The sequence below is a fragment of the Rhyacophila brunnea genome, unplaced genomic scaffold (genome assembly GCF_057557595.1).
Source record: "Rhyacophila brunnea isolate RB1 unplaced genomic scaffold, BYU_Rbru_1.0 scaffold_3, whole genome shotgun sequence".
NCBI classification, from domain to species: domain Eukaryota; kingdom Metazoa; phylum Arthropoda; class Insecta; order Trichoptera; family Rhyacophilidae; genus Rhyacophila; species Rhyacophila brunnea.
In genome coordinates this window covers 1,398,939-1,421,038 of record NW_028232965.1, presented here as the reverse complement: position 1 = coordinate 1,421,038, position 22,100 = coordinate 1,398,939, and the positions used below count along the sequence as shown (strand labels likewise).

The window sequence follows — 22,100 nt, the reverse complement described above, 5'->3', positions numbered from 1 at the left end:
ATTTTATTTGTGAAATCATTTAATATATGTGAAAACTACTTTCCAAATGTTAAAGTAATTTTTTTTTGTGAATTGTGATTATTCCATTGTGCGATTAATTCCCACCCTTAAAATTATAGTACTGTACTATAACTATAGTACGATTGGCATCACTGCATCTATTCTACTTGTCGCTTGTCGTTGGCCAATGGCAGAGAAATTGAGATTAGTATACTTTGTCTATGGTCTCTTAACTGTCATTTTCATGTGTCATCTGCTCACGTGTGTGGTGTGCTGTTGTCAAATTAATTATAATACAACATTTCAATGGATAGTACCCGTGAGATTGTTTCGCTTCAATTTGGGCATTATTCAAATTATGTCGGTGCTCATTTTTGGAATATTCAAGAGCTGAGCTTTAATTACGAAGGCCAAAACACCTCTGACATCAACCATGATGTACTGTACCGTGAAGGTTCAACCATTGATGGTAGAGTTACGTACACCCCAAGAGTATTGTTGGCTGATTTGAAGGGTAGTCTCCACACGCTACCGGAATCTGGCGGTTTAGTTACTTCAATCAATGATGAAATATTAGAATGGACTGATTTTGAGAAGCAGGAACAAGCAAAGATCGAGAAAAACGACTACCTAAAACACATTGACTCTGTTGACGGCAGCCAAACAAGTTCTTTGGAGAATTATGATTTTGAATCAAATATAACAACATGGACTGATTATCTATATCCTAGATTTCACCGCAAGAGTATAAATGTCGTTAATGAATTCAAACACAATGATAGTGAGGTAACTGACTTTATCTACTTAGCAGAAATATTGGTGCTTTTTACTGGTGCTCCGCCATCTGAATCTGTCAGTCGCCATTTTGGAATTCTAGAGATTCTATAGAGCTATTTTTTTGTCATCGATTTATAGTACGCGGTCCGACCTTACGAAAATGACCGAAAAATGCTAACGCCGGCCGCCGTCATTAACTGTCACGTTAGTTTTTTTAGAGTATACAACGCAAGACTACGACCATAGTCTAATAGGTACTGTTCGGTTATCAGGAATACAGCGGAAAACACATTTTGAAAATAGCCGATAAACTGGATTATTTGTTAAGTTAACCTAACCAAACCTAAACTAACAAATAATCCAGTATATCGGGTATTTTCAAAATGTGTTTTCCGCTGTATTCCTGATAACCGAACAGTACCGACTAAAATCGCACACTAAGATCTTGACGTACTATACTTTTTTTATAGTATGCGGACCAATATGTACTATAATTATAGTTCGGTTGGCAACACTGCGCTCACTGACAGATGACAGCGAGCAGTGGCGGAGAACCAGTAAAAAGACCCGAAATATTTTCACATGACTAAAACATTTGAACATATTTTTAAGATTTGAATGACTTGTAACACCGGCAGCACGCAAATAACTATTGTTATGATGTAATCTTAGCGCAGTGACGTAGAAGCATTAGTATAGAAGTCGGTCTCTATCTAGCTAGAGCTAGATGGTCGTTCGAAATATGACTTGATGGTACATACTGAAGTGGAATGCATACATGAAGTCTGTTTGGCAGAATAATTCACACCTCTGTCCATTGTTTCTCTCTGCACAAGCTTTCCTGTGTAGTTGAGCAATGAATTAATTGTGGAACTAATCGCGAGCCTAATACTACAAGGTTCTAAGTGTTCGTCCTTGAAAAAACAAACTCAACAATGAAGTAGTATTCTAAGCTGCCACATTGTTACTTTTGTTTCATCAAGGACAAACACTTAGAACCTTGTAGTTCTCCACTCGCGTAACATATTAAATTTATCATCAGACAATGCTTGATTTGTAATCACATCAAATGAGAATAATCCTTAAATTCATCTGTAGATTTGAACTGACATTGATTCGTTTATGCTTAGCATTTACATAAATAATATTATAATATGTTTGTCCCCTTCTGCAGGTACCATTTGACACTTACCACTCAGGCATAAATATTTGGAAAACAAATCTGTTCAGTGAAAACTTCTGTGATGATATACGATATTACGTGGAAGAATGTAACAGTATTCAAGGCTTCAAAGTGTCACTAGACTCGTCTGATGGATTCGGTGGCCTGGGTAGTAATTGTATACAATATCTTGCAGATGAATATCCAAACAAATCTCTCTTTGCCTTACCTTTAATTGCTTCACATTTCTCCGACAATGATCCGAAAGATCAGAAGGAACGAGATATCTCAAATTTTAAAGATTCCACAAGAGTCATTAATCTTTTACTACTCTATGAATCTCTATTTGAAAACAGCTCATTGTTTGTACCGATCTGCACAGGTGAAAGAGGATGGCGAAAACCAGGCCACAAGCGACTATTTTACAATACAAATTATAACGCTCAATTGTATTACCATACATCTGCAATTATTGCAGCTGCTCTCGATACAATCTCCCTCAAGTATCGTAACAAAAACACACAATTTACATTGTCAGACTTGTGCGCTGATATGACCGGTTATGGCAGAAAAATGGCTTCAGCAAGTCTTGGACTCCCTTTTGATATGCGACAAAAAGATGATTTGATCGATCATTTGGATAATTGCAAAGTGCCTCTATGGACATCAATTACGCCCAGCTGTACTATAGCATCGGATAAAGTCTTTCAACATGTTTCTGTAAGAGGAATACCAGAGAGCAGACTGAAAAGGCCAGTTAGGATTGCAAAAAATCAATTGCAAATGGCAGCATATCAATGCAACACCGTTAAAGATATGTTTGAATTGTATTTCCAATGCAACTGCTTCGCATCAGCGACAAATGTTACCATTTCTCCTAACGGATTAAGTATCAATTCACCGTTTCCTAAAATATTTAGCAAGGATTTAAATAGAAACGGATTTCACAAAGAATTTGTGAACGATGAGACTGTTGAAAGTGTCCCCGTGATTGCCGGATTGCATAATGGAAACTTTATGTTTGACACATTGGAAACTATTTGTAGGGAAGCGAAGAGAATAAAAATTGGAAAACTTCACAAGTTTAAAGAAGAAGGTCTCGAAGACGATGACGTTAACGAAGCAATCGATAAAATTAAAGAGATACAAAGTAATTATGAAGACAATTATGAGTTGTAACTTGCGTACATTCACACAGTAGTCATTTTATTATGCACTCACATAAAAGAAATGGCATCACTTGTGATCACTGTGATATAAAACCAGCCGCTTTCAGAAATCCACATCGTTAATCTAATATGAACATTTAGTTTTCAGCGGCTAATTAACTTAATGAAACTAATTTTTATTTCTTTTTTGAACGTAATACAATATAATACAATAAATCTTATGAAAGAGTATTTATTAAACCCGACCAATTCCATTTCCTTAATTTTACCTTAGTCACGGTTAGAATAATCTATATATCGTCGCCCTCAAGGAAGAACTCACCAACCAACAAAAGTAAAATCATGATATAATAGACTTTTTAACTTTTTGAAAATTTAAAATTGCTCAAATTAGAAAACTAAGACACAGAAGGAAACGGTTTTTTTTGTTTGATTGCTTATTTTTGTGTTTATGTACATTTCATTTAAAACATGTAACCTTCCTTAGAAAAAAATCGAGAAAAACTGCTTTTCGTACTTTGTTAGTTTTTCCACACCTATTCAATGTATGACGTTATTCAAATGGTGAGTTTTTATCTTGACTGATCATATCAATAAAATACATTAGAAAGGAATAGTATACTGTATTTAAGTAAAATAATCTTGTCCGTTGTACCTATTATACGTCTTATACATAGCCTCATTCATAGTAACAATTTATTCTTCCGATTTGATTTCATTCATTACAATATCATTCTGAGGAACATTTTTGGACACTGCGAAACCCGGGTCACAAAAAATGACTCAAATGGAATAGTACAAAACTTAAATCCATTAGAATTCAAATTCCATCGAGTACCTTCGGTCGATAATACATAGTCAAATTTATTGTAAACGCCATTTTTCTTGAGTTTCCGAACTGAGTCTGTCGGGAATGTGTTTTATCTCCCCAGTTATTCAATAATATGGAGAGCATATAATGCGGAAAGCCTTAGCTAGATCAATGGCAAGGCGGAATAAGAATTGGTGGTCAGAAAATAAACAACTTAAGATTCGCAGATAATAACACTCAAATTGCTGCTGATAAAAGAGAACTCACAGACTTACTACGGAAGAGGAAGAGAGTCGCAAATACGCCCTCCTTATTAATAGGAATAAGACCAAGTCAATGGTTGTCGACCAGGCTAACCTTCTACCAACAGCAAGTATGTTCCAAAACCTAGAAACAGCGGAGGAGTTTGTATATCTGGGATCGACCATTAGTGGAAAAGGTGGATATGAAGCGGGAATAAGAAGACGCACACAGATTGTGGAAAATACGATGACACGTCTTACCACTATAATATGGAAAGATCGGGGAATTTCTGCTTGTGCCTGTGCAAATATTAGTGTTCTCCATATTGTTAAGCGGTGGCGAATCATGGACCCTGAAGGCAATTGATGCCTTCGAGATGCACCGAATGCTTCGTATTTCTTGGATAGAGCACATGACGAACCAGTCAATCATCCAGAGACTGCAAAAGGAACGGCTCTTGAAAATATTTCTGAGACACATGCTGCAGTTTTTTGGACATATAGGCCGGCGCAGACCAGACAATCTGGAGAGAATGGTGGTTTTGGGTGGCCTCCAGAGAAGACGGGATCGAGATGGAAAGTCTTGGTAGCCCTAAGGATGACAAATTCAAGGGTGATCACGATCCTCAGCCATGAGGGTACAACCGAGAAGAGAAAATAACCACCAAAATACACAACACCAAACTGAAAAAATGTGTCAGTGATGCCAATAGAGAAAAATACGCATGGAAGAAGTCACCAAAGTACTTTGGTGACTTTTTACATAACACAAATACCTTTTTTGTAGTTAATGAATTTTTTGTTTTTGTAATTTTTAACTTAAAACGTATAGTTAGAATTTTGGTGATTTAGAGTTAAAAATTGCAAGATTGCAGTATAAATAACTCATTTTGAGCAAAAACTATTTAGTATTTTCCAACTAACTTTGTTCGAGGCATGCTTGCCTTTCATTCTCTTGAAGCTCGTAGGTCACTTCTGCTCTTAAAGCATTTTTCCCTGCCCTGTCGTGGTATAGTTTCCAATCCCAATATTCTAGAAAATTTGAATTTTTATGCACCTGTCAATTACATGAGTGGTCGCAGCCATGACCTATTTTGGATGAAAGCCGTTTCCTCATGTCAGGCTCACCAGGCATTAATAGCGAGGGCTGTGCGGCTGGTCAATGCACTCCCTAGAGATGTAGATATTTTTAGCGATGCATTATATATTATTTTTTAAATTCTATTTTATTGTTTAATGTGTATTTTTTTTTATTTTATTTCTTTTGTATAAAACTATTTTTTGCTTTTTTTTTCTCTAACTGATTACTTGTACTTTTTATTCTAAATGTCCTGAATTAATAATTTGTTATGTACTCGTGTCTTTTTTAAATAAAATAAATATCGAAGAAATGATATTTTTGTGGTCATTTAGGTTAGATATTATGTATTTTGTTTAATTTAAACAGGATTATAAAATATTGAAAAAAATCATCAGTCACTTTATTCATAAAAATATTACATACAAAAAAAGTATCAGTCAATTATATTATTTTTTTAAATATTCCAAAGTGCGTATTTACAGCTACTGACACTTCGCACATTACATAAATTAATCGGTGGTTGATTCATCCTGAGAAAAGTATAATATTAATTTTATATAATGTACATACATCTTATTAAATTTAATATCTAAAGAAAAACAATATTCTCATATAATTTAACTATTACAAATATCTGCTACGGTGGCAGTTATGCATATGGAAAGTCATATATAAAATAATATAGTATTCCATCTGAAGTAACTAAATATTTCCAGGAAATAATATAAATCATGCATTTTAGAATTACATACCTGCACCTGCCTAAATACATTTTGTATTTGATTAATTTTTCAATATCACCTGTTTATTTGACTTCTCTCAAGTTTTAAGTACTCGACAAAAATAGTTAAATAAATAATAACAGTCGCATAAGCATTTTTTAAAAGTTTACATAACACGCAACAGCTATAATATTTTGCAGTCTATTTTGCTATGGTGAACTTCTATACATTTCTCGATTTCATAATATTATTGTCAACTTTGTTGACTTTTTGTAAAATCTATTAAATTAATCACTGTGGCAAAATTTAAAACTGATCAAGTGTCCGATGCTTCACGGGTTTCAATACTCCCTTATATTCAGTCAGGTCTAGGTTTTATCGTTTTTCTAGTTTATTGAACACGGTTGGCAGGCGGTGTCTGAAAGCAACATTGAAATATCCATTTCATCCACATTATTTGACTGATGTGATCCACCAAAAACGCATATTGATAACCTGGAAAGTCTTATTAAAAATATGGCAATATATTCACTTATAATATTTTACTAAATTGAACATTTTTTGGCCATTTATACATCCTACCCTTATCATGCATACTTAGTATAAAAATCTTAGGAAAATAAACCATTGAATATGTAGTAGGTAGGTATACTAGAGATGAATGCTTTTAATGAAGGAAGTTCATATAATAGGCAGTAATCCTATCAATTATGGCACTGTTTTAAACATTGCATAATATGTAAGCACCTCAATCTAATGAAGAGGACTTAATATTATAGTATTATTATAACATCGCATAGAATAATATTTATAATATAATTATTTAGCAAATAAAATATTGATCAGAACCAGTAGCGCAGCCAGGAGGGGGGGGGGGGGGGGCAAGGGGCCCTGGCATCCCAAACATGAAAATTATCAGAATGATTTTACACATAGACATTGAAAGCCAATAAACTATACCTTGGGCTTAGACAAATAACACGGCAAAAAAATGATTTATAATTCTCCAGCACCCTTTTTAGAAAAATTTCTTAGATTTTAATTTCTAACACAAAAATTTCGAAACACTAATGTCGGGTTTTTTTAGAAACCCGTTCTCTAATGAACTGTCAAAAGATTCTCGGTGTCCACCCGAATTCCGGAGTGGTGTAGGTCATGGCTGGAGAGGGCTGACAGGGCTCTAGCTGTGGGGGGCCTGGCGTGTCGGGTTGACCAGATAAGTGAGATAAACACACATCATAAATTAGATTTAATAGTAGCGCTATTATACTTCATGGCCATGAACATTTTAAATTATATAATTGTGCAATATATTTTCTGATTATTATGTGTCGATACTCGACAGCTCCATTATTAAAGTAGATGTATAGAAAATTGCTAATAATTCACTGTATAAGAACTAAAACACAATTTGAAAAACGTTAATGTAGTGTTTCACACTGCCTTTAATCTAAGCGGTAGGTAGGGAGCCCGCAAAATATATCGCCGTGTATTGTGAAAATATGTAAAAATAATTATATGAAGAAGAAAAAGAGCCTTTGGTACTAATTTACATTCTTCTCCTTGGGGCCCCCCCCCGATAATAAATCCTGGGTGCGCCACTGATCAGAACCAATTACTTAACACATAACATACTCATAATGTTATGCAGCAGATAAAGCCGCATGCATTGAAATTTATATTACATGATGTGTATAAATATATCTAATCCCTATACCAGATAGTTTCGAAATGACTGACATTCAGTCTAGCCGTCATTTTTTAAAAGTTTATGGGCAGTACAAAATCTCAAAAGCTGCTTTCAGTAAAATTAAATGAAAAGACATGTTGACAGCAAAGTTGACTATTATAATCATATTAAAACGGATCTCTTTCTATTTTCTTTAAAACGAATCTGGAGCATTCAGCTTTTTTTCACTTTAAAAACAATTGAAATCTTTAAGTTACAGTATTTTAGGCATACAGTAAAACCTCGTTAGTAAGAACACTGATAATTCGAAATTCGCGCTAATTCAAAATTTTCGTGAAAAAAAAGTCCCTTGAACATTATTTTCATATAAAACCATTCCTTTAATTCAAATTTCGTTCAAAATGATTTCAGAGTCCTGGCATATAAAAATATTCAATAAATCATAATAAAGTACACTATATCATGAGCCAGTCATTGAAAATTGTGACAGTCTTTTCTTAACGGCCCACATGCTCAGCGTAGGTCAAAATTGAGTTTTTATTGTATTTTCAAACCATGATCCTGGACATTCCTTAAACTTGTAGATAATCTATTTATATAATTTTGAAGCCTTATTATCCTTTATATTTATTTTAAACATTTGATGACTGCATAAAGTATTTTTGTTACATAAAATAGTATTCTTTTAAACCTCTCGCTCTAATGTTTTAGAATATAGTCATATTTCGGTACATGAATGTGCAGTGGTGTTAAGATTTTTTACATTTATAAATTTTTAAACGCATTTATAAAACCATTAGTATAATTTATGACGAGATAATTTTAGTAAAATATTCACGATAAAAAATTATATTGATAATCTCTGTGATCCCAAATTTGACAAGAATTAGGCATTTTATTATTCAAAAAATCGGCAAGATTAACACATTTGAAGATAATTCTAAAGATACTAATTATAAGCTATTTCTTTGAACATTCAAGTTTGATAAACATCCTACGAATATTGATTGCTTTATAATAATTATTGACCTAAGAATAGTGTTTATTTTGAAATACGCCATTTCTTTTGGCATTCCCCAGTGGTTAAGCTACAATATACGGCCGTAGCCATAAATTGACAAACTATAATTAAAGTAGGGAGTAAAATTATATATATCTTTAGAATTATCTTCAAATGTGTTAATCTTGCCGATTTTTTGAATAATAAAATGCCTAATTCTTGTCAAATTTGGGATCACAGAGATTATCAATATAATTTTTTATCATGAATATTTTACTAAAATTATCTCGTCATAAATTATACTAATGGTTTTATAAATGCGTTGAAAAATTAATAAATGTAAAAAATCTTAACACCACTGCACATTCATGTACCGAAATATGACTATATTCTAAAACATTAGAGCGAGAGGTTTAAAAGAATACTATTTTATGTAATAAAAATACTTTATGCAGTCATAAAATGTTTAAAATAAATATAAAGGATAATAAAGCTTCAAAATTATATAAATAGATTATCTACAACGTTTAAGGAATGTCCAGGATCATGGTTTGAAAATGCAATAAAAGCTCCATTTTGACCTACGCCGAGCATGTCCCCCCTTAAAACATCAAAAACATAGTTTTACTAGAGGACCAATGCCAAACAATTGTATTGACAAATTGGAAAAATAAAAAATATTAATTCTAGCTCAATATATGGATCAATGACACATGGTATTTGCACAGATTTTAATTTGAAATAATTGTATTGGAAATTTTGGCACATCTATGATCGGAAATAAAATTAATGAAAATCAAAAAAAAATTAATATTCTTCCCCCATACATTTCATATTTCGATTTTTTTTTCTCGATTTTCGGTCCCATGGAATTCGTATTAACGAGGTTTTACTGAACTATCATAGTACACATTATGGAGACCAAAATTATACATACATAATACAAATACTATATAATACAGTACGTTTAGTAATACCTACTTTTGTGTGATGATCTGGTATATGGATCAGCCAGATCAGATAGTAAGTGTAAAATATGTCAAAATTCTTAAATACAACGAAAATAATAATTGTGTGAATGCTTTAGATAAAGTTAAATAAAAAAAAAACAATTATTGGTCATTATTTTTGTACCTTTTCCACTAGGTATATAATTTTAGCAATCAACTGAAACCGTTTTCGTCCGAAGTGACAGTCTTGATTAATTATTAAAATTTAAAGGTACAACAATAAATAATTCCGTTATTTATTTATCTATGGCATTCCAACAAGAATTAATAGTAAAAAAATGAATAATATAATCGCCTTTGATAAGTAGAAATAATATATTTGCAATCAAAAAAACATTTTTTATTGTCAAGCGCGGCGGATTTGCTACGAAGTTTAAAAGTCGCAGCATTATACGACTGAGGAATCACTATGGCTAATACTAAAACACCCGGCAAACATAAATTTTATTGCGTTTATGCGCGGTGTAATGTTTCTAGTGAAACCCTAAACTAAACTTATCAAGAGCAGCGTCTGCCTCGAATGAGTTGTATCAGAAACACACTGGTAATTATCGAAACAGTTAATGTTGCTTACAGTTTTTTGAAGAGATTTTTTGACGGGGTGGAGGAAAAATTACAATTGAAAGACACCATGTCATCTGTCAATATATCTGAGATGGACATGGAATCGTAGACACGCGGTTGTGGATGAGAAATCTTATTTAAATCACCAAAATACACATTCTCCTTGTCATGCTCGGAATATTCAGTTATGGGAGTATACTTCTTGGGCTGTTTGACATGCTCGTGGCAGCTCAACTGCGGAAGGATATCTGAGGTCTCTTCATTGAATCCGCTGTCATAACGTTTCCAACTGGTGCTCGATAATTCATTGTTAAAATTAAATGACTTTGTTATATCCGAATTGCTTTGCAGCTTCGTAGTATTGCACATCGTCGAGTCGCACTCTGTCAAAAAATGTTCAGTACCATTTCTGACATTATCATACTTAAAATTGTCACGGAATTCGCTTTCGTTTTTATCACCGATGTCTCCATTCGACAAAGTAGAACTGAAATATTTCTTAGTTTTCTCGACATAGTGAAACATATCGCCGGCTGTCGCACGGTGTGTTTGAAAAAAGTCTTGTGGGTTTTTATTTGTTTCCAAATTAAAGCTGTTATCCAGCGACATTTGCATGGGGCTATAATTAGAAACCTCGCCACCGTGTCGTGTATTTTGAATGACATTCTCCAATGCGTTTTCGGGCGGGGTAACAAATTGATACGCGTCACTGAGGCCGTCGTGCCTGAGATTGTTAATAATTGCACATTTATCACACACCCCTACAATGTTGTCACACCTTTCAGATTGAAAGTGCAATCTGTTAGTCTTTTCTTCACCACAGATAGAGCACGATGTGCCGATTTGGGCCATCTCCATGCTTAAAAAGTTGCCGGTGCTAGGTGTAGGTGAAACACTCGAATCGGATGAGGCACCTGAAAAAGATTTTATTTTAGATAAACATTTATTGATAAGAATAAATAATGAGCTGATCAATCAATAGAGGATCCGCAAAGTATTATAATAGAAATTCCAGTGAATGTTACATAATATGTAGACCAATAGTCTCATATTATGAGACAACATCTTTTTGGCTATGTGTTAAAACTGTGAACTAACATGCTCCGCCCATTTTTACCCGGAATCCCATTATAAACTAACAAGCCCCTCCCATTTAGTAGACAGCAGCGCCTAGAAGCGTAGCCAAGAAGATGTTGTCGTACAATAAGTAAAATAGTATTTAATCAGCAGGAATGTCAGATATTTTCATCAGCTGTCATTTTTGTATCTTTTGACCGTATTATTTTAGTGCTTGGTGGTTTTTGAAAATGGTGATTCACGGAGGCAACTATCTTTGAAACCAATAGTCTTTATATATAGAGATTTACAGCTGCTACATGCCGAATACATTTCACTTAAATGTATTGAAATGAAGTGAAGGCTAAAATGATGGTAGTATATTTTATTCATACAGGTCAGCTAGATACATCCATTCTTCAACTAATTATTTGCATTTTCTTAGCACTGTATGTAGAGCAAAGCCGTCTATAGTCAGACTGCGGTACAGAGTTGTGAGTTCCGACGGTACTGCTAGTTACTGCGTAACTTCAAATGCAATGCGGTAACTTGTTTGCAGTAAATAAAGATTTTCAATTCCATCGTTTCATAAATGATTAAATTTTTTTTTCAATACGAAACAATCATTTTCTATAAACAGTTCACCATATTGCATTCAAAGTATTAACAGTGACTAGCACAATGATGCAAATTATCAAGTTTCTTGCCATGGCCTGACTATAATAGACTTGGTATGTAGCAGTGGCGAAGGGTGACTTTTTGAAAGAGGTAGGTTGTGGGAGTAACCATGCATGTCAAATATATTTGCGGGAAATAAGATAACCCAATAATACTACTGATGAATAGGTACGCTAAAACGAAGAAATTTCAAAAGCTTAATTGGTTTGTTATAATTAGTTCATAAAAATAAGCAATTAGCTTGAATTACTTATGTATTTTCCTAAACATTTATAAACGTAACATTTATGCTCAAAATATATTACCTCATCTATGAAAATATCCGTTGCTGTATTGTATGTATTATGTTCAATAACAATTTATAATTTAACCCGTAAAACTAGACATTTTAAAATACTTCTATATTTAAAACACAGACTTAGGTAGGTACAATATCAGATATCTTAATTGTCTAACGAGTGAACTAATAAAAAAATAAAAATCACGAGATAAATTATTTTATATTTTTAACAACAATCAATACATATTTATGTGATTTAATCCCATAGAAATATTTTTTTAAAATCATCTTATTAATTATTTTGAATAAATGAGCTCTCGCGACGTAAGCGCTAACGAAACAGCTTGTACATTTGTATGCGGGACGCCAGACATTTTGAAATAATGAGAAAAAAACTTTATATTGAAAAACCCGTTGTTTCACGCGAAAATAATCCTATACAATATGTGAAGCGAAACGCGGTGTGTTCTATTTTTTTAAACTTTCGAGAGATGCCATAGATGGTGCTTATTGAAATATGGGAAAAGATCGTAAAATTGTCATGACAATTTTACGATAGATGTCTGTGGGCATATTGAATATACGAGGGTGGGTCAATAATTCCTTAGAAAAAAGCATTAAAACAGGTTTTATTTTTGTATTTTTTTTTATTTCTCAACATAATTTCCTTGGAGGAATAATACACTTGGTTAGACGTTTCTCAATTTTTTTTAAACCGTCAGAAAAATAAGTTTTCGGAAGGTCCTCAAAATAAGCATTTGTCCGATCGATGACTTCTTCATTTGAATAAAAACGTTGTCCACTTAGCCATTTTTTTAAGTTTGGGAAAAGGAAAAAGTCACTGGGGGCTAAATCTGGCGAATACGGTGGGTGGTCGACCAATTCGAACTTCAATTCTTCAATTTTAGCCATTGATCGTAAACATGTGTGAACACGGGCATTGTCCTGATGAAAGAGGATTTTTTTCCTGTTTAAATGAGGCCGTTTTTCTTCAATTTTGTTTTTTAGCTGGTCCAGTAAAGATGCATAATAATCCCCTGTTATTGTTTTTCCTTTTTCCAAATAGTCAACGAAAATAATTTCACGTGCATCCCAAAATACAGTAGACATAACCTTACCAGCTGATTTTACGGTTTTCGCCTTCTTTGGACATGGTTTGCCTTCGCAATCCACTGCTTTGACTGTTCTTTCGTCTCGGGAGTATAGTGGTGTATCCATGTTTCATCTACAGTCACAAAGCGACGAAAAAAATCATCCGGATTGCGTTGCATGAGCGACAACAGGGCTTTAGAGGCCACCACCCTACTGCGTTTATTGTCGACTGTGAGCAAACGCGGCACCCATCTTGCAGAAATATTTTTCATGCCCAATTTGTCATGTAAAATAGAAATGACGCTACCTTTTGAGATCCCTGTAACCTCAATTATCTCACTCAACTTTAATCTTCGGTCACTTAACACCATATCGTGGATTTTATTGATCATTTCTGGTGTAGTCACCTCTACAGGACGTCCTGAGCGTGGTTCATCCTTTGTTGATGTACGACCACGTTTAAATTCATTTAACCAGTTATAAATAGTTGCAAGTGAAGGAGCAGATATGCCGTGAACTAAATCCAACTCATTTTTTATTTCCTTTGCTGTTAACCCTTTTATATTAAAATGTTTAATAACAACTCTGAACTCAATTTTCTCCATTTTCCATTTTTCCATTTTCCACAAGCAAATTTTTTTTTTAAATGTACGAGAAACACACAACAACCCGACCAATCTGATTGAAACTTCGCAGCATACTGAATCGGTAGTGCCGCTGCATGAAAACAAACCGCTTGCAGTACTAGTCGCGCCACCTGTCGGCTTTTCTAAGGACTTATTGACCCACCCTCGTATTATTATTTGTGATTATATAAATACGTCAACATGAAAATAAAAATTATTTTTCTTAAGAAGGTAGGCTTTAAATAATCGCCTAGTATGGATTCTTCGCCACTGGTATGTAGTGGAAAGGGGGGAAGCGCCGAGATTTGTAGTTCTGAAAATTGCTGTTAAGACATTACAACCATTAGGTAAATCATTCTACAGTGGCACCATAGGCGATTCGCGCATGTATTGAATTGCTTGCGACAATGCCTGTTTCAATGCTAGCAAACAATACCACTACAACTGCAAGCCGCATTTGCCGTACCCATGGTGCCACTGTAAAACGATTTACCTAATGATATGTGTAGGTAAGCACAAGTATGCATAGTACATGGCACAATGGCTTTGATATTTTTTATTGTTGCTGTAATATTAGATTATTAAATACAATTATATAATTACCTAAAACTGAATAACAACGCAGTGAAGGATCAACAGAGAAATGGAGAGAGCTGTCGCTGCTGATATCCATGTTAAAATCTAACTTCATTGAAGATCTCGTTCTGCTTAGAGATACTTCAGACTGCGATCTCTTTCTGCTGTCGTTGAGCATATCACAGGCTTGTTGAGATCCAAATTTATCTATTATTGCTTCAGGTATTTTTAAGATATCCGGACTAGATTTTGCTGAGATCTTGGATAGTGAGGATTTCTCCGGTGTAGACTGTGAAAATGGTGATGCATCGCAACTGTGATGATAATCAATCGACGTGGCCGGTGACTCCAGAGGGACATCTTTTGCTTCCTACAATGTACAATCATAAGAAATTGCTATTTGTTATTATATAACCAACTTTATTACGTTATTCATGAAACATTAAATGTCCATAAGTATCTCCATGGTGGAGTGGAGGCAGAGCTGCCGCCTCTGAAGATGGGCTGTGTCTACCAAAATCACACTTTCTTAATGTATGTGTGTTCCAGAGTAAGGAACCAATGACTATTTTGAGTGACAAGCTTTCAATATAAAAAAAAAAAATAGTTAATATAACCTTTGTGTTTCTGTAGTTTCCATTTTTACATTTTAAAGGGTACATAAATTACTAATAAGAATCAGAATAAAAGTGCCATCTAATTTGTGTCAGTGTTTTAGTCAGAAAAAGTCACACCCCACAAATTCAGATTACCTACTCATAACTTTAAAGCATATCTTCAAAGGAACCCAAGGAGTTGTGCATGTATGATATCACACTGTAAAGGGGGGGAGCTAATATGTGATGAAGGGAAATAGGTTACAAAACCAACAAAATATAAACTCATTTTTTTTCAAGAATAAAATATCGGGTGAAAATATTATCGTGAAATCAATAATTACCGATCAATTAGCTTGCTAACAAATGGGGGTGGGTAGTTAAGTAATTTAGATTAGGGGGGTAGAAAGATTTAGTGAAAGTGTCACGTAAAATAAAATACCGAAAATCATGTGACATCATTTATAGACCCCCTGATACAAATTATCATTAAGGCTATATACTTCAGCTGGGGCACGGTCTAAAATGAACGTGACTACGCGACTACTCCGATTGCTAGTGAGTCCGAAATTTCGTCGCACCTATAGTTGAAAATTATTTGCCGGTTCACTGAAGTATGCTCTTAATACATACAAAAAATTTCAAAAACGAATCAAATTTAAATATCAGTTTATTTTCTAGAATATAGGAATTTTATTTCTAGGAAGATTATAGATTGAATAATCATGACAGAATTTAATAAGCATGTCCATGAGTCTCGGATGATATCACCAGACACTTTCAATCATGTAATGGTATAGGTCAGGATTGGCGAACCTTTTTATGTAGGTAGGCGTGCCAAAATTTCCCAAACATTATTTTTCAACTCTCTGACATGCCGAGCATTTTTTCACAAGGAAAAAATAGTTTTTAAAAATTCTATTAAAAAAATGATGATGTTCTACATACCACTCACAGAACATAGCAGACATATTAGCTATATCACTTTTTTCAATTACGCCATACATTTCGGTCCACTAATTTTGAAACTGTCTACCAGAATTACTACTTTCTTATTTGGTTCAGTCATTTTTTGTGGGTAGAAATGAAAGTGTTTGTTAATGTATTAATTAGTTTGGTTCTTGTCGCACAAATTGACACGAGAATTGCTCCGATCATATGAGGCATTCTCTCGCTAGTCGTCTTAAGCATTGTAAATCGATCAAAATTGGAGGCTCGTGGAGCGGCACACCTCGCCGCCTGATGAGGTTAGTGTGATAATATTATATGTGACGCATAAAGTCTAAGGACCGACCTATCCAATTATATATTTAAATTAAACATAATACTTATTCTTGAATAGTATTTGCCTGCTATTTTTATACAATGCAATCTGTCATTTATTATTATAGGTATTTTTTTCTCTCTTCAAATGTGTGCCATGCAAAATTTAGGTTCGCCACCCCTGGTATACATCTATAGGACGTGATATTTGTTGTAATTAATATTAAATTCAATTCGTAAGACTGAAAACTAACTGACAAGAAACAATTTTAACGGAAACATTTTGTTGAAACTTGTGACAAAAATAAATTACCTTTGAAGATGAAAATTGTCTTATAGGTGAGAGTGAAGGTGATTTAACGTCTTGGGTGTCGTTATTCTGGCCACTACCGAAACGATCATGACAATTTCTTCTAACCACCGGACTGTACGAGTGTTTCTCTGACTCTTCCTTGGAACGTCGACGTTTATGCTCCATCGCATCTCGTTCATTTTGATGCGACGTTTGCAACGCCGCAAATAAATCTGCCGGTCTTAAAGATTGCATAGCTTCATAGTCCAACTGAAAAAATCATTACATCATTGCATGTTCGAAATGGGTGATCTATGTAATTAATAATCTAATTGATAAAACAATACATACCACGCATTCATAACAAATTCAAGTTTTATGGTTTATCTTGGCAATAATAATTGCACATTCAATAACTTATTGAATTGACTGTTAAATTGTGTTGAAATGTATTTAGATGTAAGAAAAGTTAAAGAAAAATGGTCCTATGATGTTAGCTCAAATTGCACACCAAAAGTCATTTCACAAGGGTGAAGAAGTTGTTCATGAATTCTATGAGGTTTCCTTTTCATCACAAGTGACTAACTATTCTGTTTGTTAACAGTTCCACTCAGCTCAAAATGAGCTTCGTCAATAATCAAATTTACAATTTTTTTTTAGATAATTAATTGCCACCATGCAAACCATACAATGGATCGCAATGCAGCCAATGAAAATGGTAGCAAAAGAAAATCAGTACAGTACATAAAAAAATCACCAGTTTAAAGAAAGCTAATTATCTCAATTTCATATAAACCTCGCTTGACCTATAAACGCATAATGCGATTCAATTATCATGCTATGATAAAAGATTTAAGGTAATTTGAATACTTACAGCAGATGCGGTATCTTCATTTTGCGGTGATTCATCTTCTCCGTCAGAGAATGTTGCCTCAAAACAAAGCTTCCGTCGAAGAGATGCATTCCCAGATACATCAGGATCAGCATAATTATTTGATTCCTAAAAATTTAAGAGATAAATAATTTCAAGGTAATAATGTATTATCACAGATATCCGAATGTGACAAACAGTTTTTATGAATAATATGCCAATTAAGAAATAAGCATCCTACCTTGGTGTAACTGTAGAATGGTTTCAGTAAATTCTCTATTTCTGGCGGCAAGTCTGAAGGGAACGTGAGCACAGTCTGGGCAGACACTACAAAATCATCAGAACATTAAATTATGGAGGCAATCGGTTTCAAATAGTTTTTAGTATAACAATCAATAATAATTATCACAAGTCTTACCTTCTTTAGAAAAAAGCTTGGAAGAGTTTTCAGGGGTGGTAGCATTTTCATCTTGAGAACTCGACGGCACAAGTATGTTCCGTTTGGGAGGCTGATCAAGTGGACTCGGAACAATCATTTCTTGGGAAAAAAATCTACAAAAAAAATACTAATTATAGATCCACCGGTAGGTATAAGCTGTCCGCTGAGTGAGGGTACCACATGCTAACATTTGACATATTATCGTTCAATATTTTTTATACTGTGATGAGCTTAGTTCTAAATTCGAACACCGGATGATTTATGATTGTATATATTATTATACTTTGTCAGTGTAACTGTGATACCGCAAATGAACCCTTAGTTGTAATCGTCGCTTAGCGGCTTTACTTTCAAGTATTTCAAATATAATTTATGAACGGTACGGTCCAAATGTAGTTTTGTTTACAGCAAGTAGCATGCATGGTTCATACGCTGTATTGATTCAAGAAAACTATGGATTGACTCTGGAATCGCAATACACCAACCGCCACCTCTTGTTATGCTTAACACAATGCAAGAAAAAATTATTTAAAATTGTATTTCAATGAATACAGTTTGATACTTCCCAAAAATTATTTGATCAAATAAGATATAAAGTTATAGTTTATCAAGGGATAATTTTTACTTTTCAATGGCTTCAACTGCCTTTTTTTCTAGAACAGGATCTGGCGATGGGTCGAATTGGCTGTTGCAAGCGACTATATCGGCAGGTTTAATAATTGAGACATGCTCAATATCCCATTTGAAGCTTCCTGACGTTTCACGGATTTTGAACATTCCTGGGCTAAAAAACGACAAAATAAATAATTAGCATTTTCACTCTTAAGCGGAGCATAATATGTGATAGTTATATTAACGCCTTCTTTAAGAGTAACGGTTATTAGCCATTCATCAAACCCTTTGGCCATTGCTCTGGCATAATATACATAGAAAAAGATCACTAGCTGAATGAAGATTTTCGATTACATACATATTTCGCTAAAATATTACCATGTATTTCAATATACAACAATCATTATTCTCTACAACAGTTTACCATATTGCATTCGAAGTACATAATATGAGCAATAAGTAGCACTACCATTGAAATACACAGTTTCGTGTCACGGCCTGATTACCCCGTATAAAGATTGATGACATTTGGAGCCTTCACGATTCCAAAACTTTGGAGCCTAAATTGTAATTGATGTGTCATCAATTACCACTGAAGCCATAATAGCCTTGGGTAAATGCACTGGTACGTAGAGAAGACCAGATTACAAAAATACAAACGAAAACCTACAAAGATTACTTGTGAATTCCTTGTATACAGCATTCAATGCCTGAAATACTAATTCCAAATATAGCATTACAGCTAATATAGGTACAGAACTTTTGTGTTTTTTTTAATTAAATACCTACAGTTTTCACACTTAAAGCGTCAATTACAGAAGGTATTTTACATTTTATTTTTGGTATACTCATAACTTACCTGCATATCGGAGTGTTCAAGCTTTCGACGAGCGTTCTCTCGAATGGATTTCGTATCTTAAAAAATGTCGGGGGCGCCGGAGGAGAGCAGTGGCTTTGGGGTAAAAATCGAATAGGGCTTCCAGTTGTATATTGACTAGAATTAACCAAAGAAGTCATTTGAATGTTCGCCAAAGGACTTCGAGGACGATGATGTATAAATTTGAGAGATGGCGATTTTTGTCTATTTTCAGTCATCTTCTGCGGTGTTTTGAAAACTGTGCAAGTATTATTATCCATATTTATGCGTAGCAGGACCACTTTTATTTACAATATGTACAAAACATTGAACTCTACAACGTAAACAAAACTTTCAACGTCATTATCGCCGTCGTTCGTTGACCGAATACCGAACTGAATTCAAATCTAACGACTTTTGGCAAGTAAATGGCGGTTGCGGTTTATAGGCAGTAGGGGTGTCAAATGTCAATACTTTTGACCGATACGATACCGATATCAATACTTTTTCCACAGTTGGAATAATTAATTGATTGACGATGACAATGCTTTAAAATACCTATTTGGAATATTTTAGCCAATATTTTCAGTGAAATAATATTTTATTTAAATATTCACTTTTTTCCAATATATAAAATATAATAAGTCAAAGAGATTGGATTCCTCCAGTTTTCAATCTCTTTGTAATAGGTAATAATATATAACGTAAATATAATACATCGATCAAGACCAGCTACCGGTTGCATGAATTTGTAAATCGTTCACGTGCCATAGGTTTGCCAACCCTAACCTAGATTATTTAAAACGTAAATAATTTTTAAGACAGTTAGTAGGTACCAAGTAAGTTCCTAGGTACCTAATTGTTTTGAGTATTATGTGTTAAAACATCAAACCCTCGCACATTGATATTGATTGGTATTATTAATAGCACATTATAAACCAGTGGCGTGGCGCACCCAGGATTTAATATTGGGGGGGGCCCAAGGAGGAGAATGTAAATTAGTCCCATAGGCTCTTTTTCTTCCGCATTTAATTATTTTTACATATTTTCACAATACACGGCGGTATATTTGTACAGTTTCTCCTAGTTTTTATTAAATTGGAGGCATAACGGTGGTAAACGTTGAGCGTGTCATCAGCGACTGGCGGATTGGAAGTGACTAACAACGACCATGCTGGACTTGTGCGCCTAGTATGCTAAAACATTACTCAAAATATTATCGGCTGTGCTATCCGCTTGTTCTAGAGAGCTACAATATTTATGCCGAATTCCACTGAAAAAAAACGTTCTTTTGACTTACACTAGCAACGACTATTGGGTGTAGTCGTTGGTAGTGTAAGTCAAAATGTTTATCGTCGATTTTTGGTTTTTTAATATTATTGAGGTTCCAAAATATTAATTGAAAATGGACAAAAAAAGTATTAGTGCATTTAACTTATATACAAACTTACTAAACACAACACAGCCTAATTTCTCGTTTATTGGTCTTTTGTCTATTGCACTCGGTGTACCTATACCATGGCCCCCACATCTTGAAACGGGCCCTCAGGCTAGGATGTTTGCCGGGCCCTTTACCTACCGCTAAGATTAAAGGCAGCTGAAATTCTACATTAACGTTTTTCAAATTGTGTTTTAGTTCAAATTGAGGGCACTTATACAGTGAATTATTGGCGATTTTTAATACATCTATTTTAATAATGGAGCTATCAAGTATCGACATATAATAATCAAAAAATATATTGTACAATTGTATAATCTAAAACGTCCATGGCCATGAAGTATAATTGCGCCGAGAATTTTTTGACAATTCTAAAAAAGGGTTTTTAAAAAAACCCGACATTAGTGTTTTGAAATTTTTATGTTAGAAATTAAAATCATTTATTCACTGTTTTTATTTGTCTAAGCCCAAGGTATAGTTTATTAGCTTTCAATTTCAATGTTTAAAATCATTCTGATAATTTTCATGTTTGGGGGGTGCCAGGGCCCCTTGGCCCACCCCCTGGGTGCGCCACTGTAATATAAACATTTGGTATTATCCGGATACCTATCATGATTATTGTTTTTCAAGATAATTTTGCAAAAGTTTCAATACTTTTTTCGATTCGATCCGATCCCAGGTATTGATACATTTCTTTCGATAAACAGCCATATTGCGGATACAGTATGTTGTCAAATAATATGCCAAGAGATGGCGCAATGGGGAAAACTAGACAAAAAACGTATTGTGAAAGGCGCGCGTGTTTTCAAATTGTCATTGCGAAGTCGTAGAATAATTATTATAGACTAGCTGAGCCAGCTGGCGGTCGCCAGTCTGTCTCGCTAGGTCTTGCAGACGGCTTGGCGGTGTTGGATTTTAATATAATTGTGAAGTATGCATAGATGGCGCCATATTTTTCCCTTCGGGATGGGCTGCCACTGACATTTTAATTTTAATACAATATATTATGTGTAAGTATGTGCAGTTAAATATGATAAATAATTATACATCTCAATCATTCGAATATAAAGCAATATATTATGTGATTATCATAAATAGTGATCCAATATAACATGATATTAATCTCCTTCGGGTAACATTGAGATAAAAGAAGAAGGTTAGCAGTGTAAAAAATGAATTTAAACATTATTTTGTTTC

General features: G+C 34.1%; 2 protein-coding genes across 2 annotated transcripts; one reads left to right on the top strand and one right to left on the bottom strand.

The window, feature by feature from the left end:
• Positions 1 to 237: 237 nt before the first annotated feature.
• mst (misato mitochondrial distribution and morphology regulator) lies at positions 238 to 4,848 on the top strand. Its single transcript, XM_085952254.1, has 2 exons — positions 238 to 786; positions 1,952 to 4,848. The coding sequence occupies exons 1-2, from the start codon at positions 307 to 309 to the stop codon at positions 3,116 to 3,118; spliced, it is 1,647 nt and encodes a 548-aa protein (XP_085808380.1). The 5' UTR covers positions 238 to 306; the 3' UTR covers positions 3,119 to 4,848.
• Positions 4,849 to 5,751: 903 nt separating this feature from the next.
• Positions 5,752 to 19,626, bottom strand: bora (aurora kinase A activator-like protein bora). Its single transcript, XM_085952443.1, has 6 exons — positions 19,469 to 19,626; positions 18,623 to 18,781; positions 17,977 to 18,110; positions 17,800 to 17,885; positions 17,562 to 17,687; positions 5,752 to 5,772 (listed from the first exon to the last, which is right to left on the bottom strand). Exons 1-6 carry the CDS (start codon positions 19,624 to 19,626, stop codon positions 5,752 to 5,754), a joined length of 684 nt encoding a protein of 227 aa, XP_085808569.1.
• Between the last annotated feature and the right edge of the window lie 2,474 nt (positions 19,627 to 22,100).

Bases quoted from the DNA above. Each gene is read 5' to 3' on its own strand.
- mst (XM_085952254.1), top strand. From the start codon at position 307: ATGGATAGTACCCGTGAGATTGTTTCGCTTCAATTTGGGCATTATTCA. The intron at 787-1,951 runs GTAACTGACTTT...CCCCTTCTGCAG, and splicing joins TCAAACACAATGATAGTGAG to GTACCATTTGACACTTACCA.
- bora (XM_085952443.1), bottom strand. From the start codon at position 19,626: ATGACTTCTTTGGTTAATTCTAGTCAATATACAACTGGAAGCCCTATT. The intron at 18,782-19,468 runs GTAAGTTATGAG...GTCGTTTTTTAG, and splicing joins TTGAACACTCCGATATGCAG to CCCAGGAATGTTCAAAATCC. The intron at 5,773-17,561 runs GTAAGTATTCAA...TACTTTTCTCAG, and splicing joins ATGAAGATACCGCATCTGCT to GATGAATCAACCACCGATTA.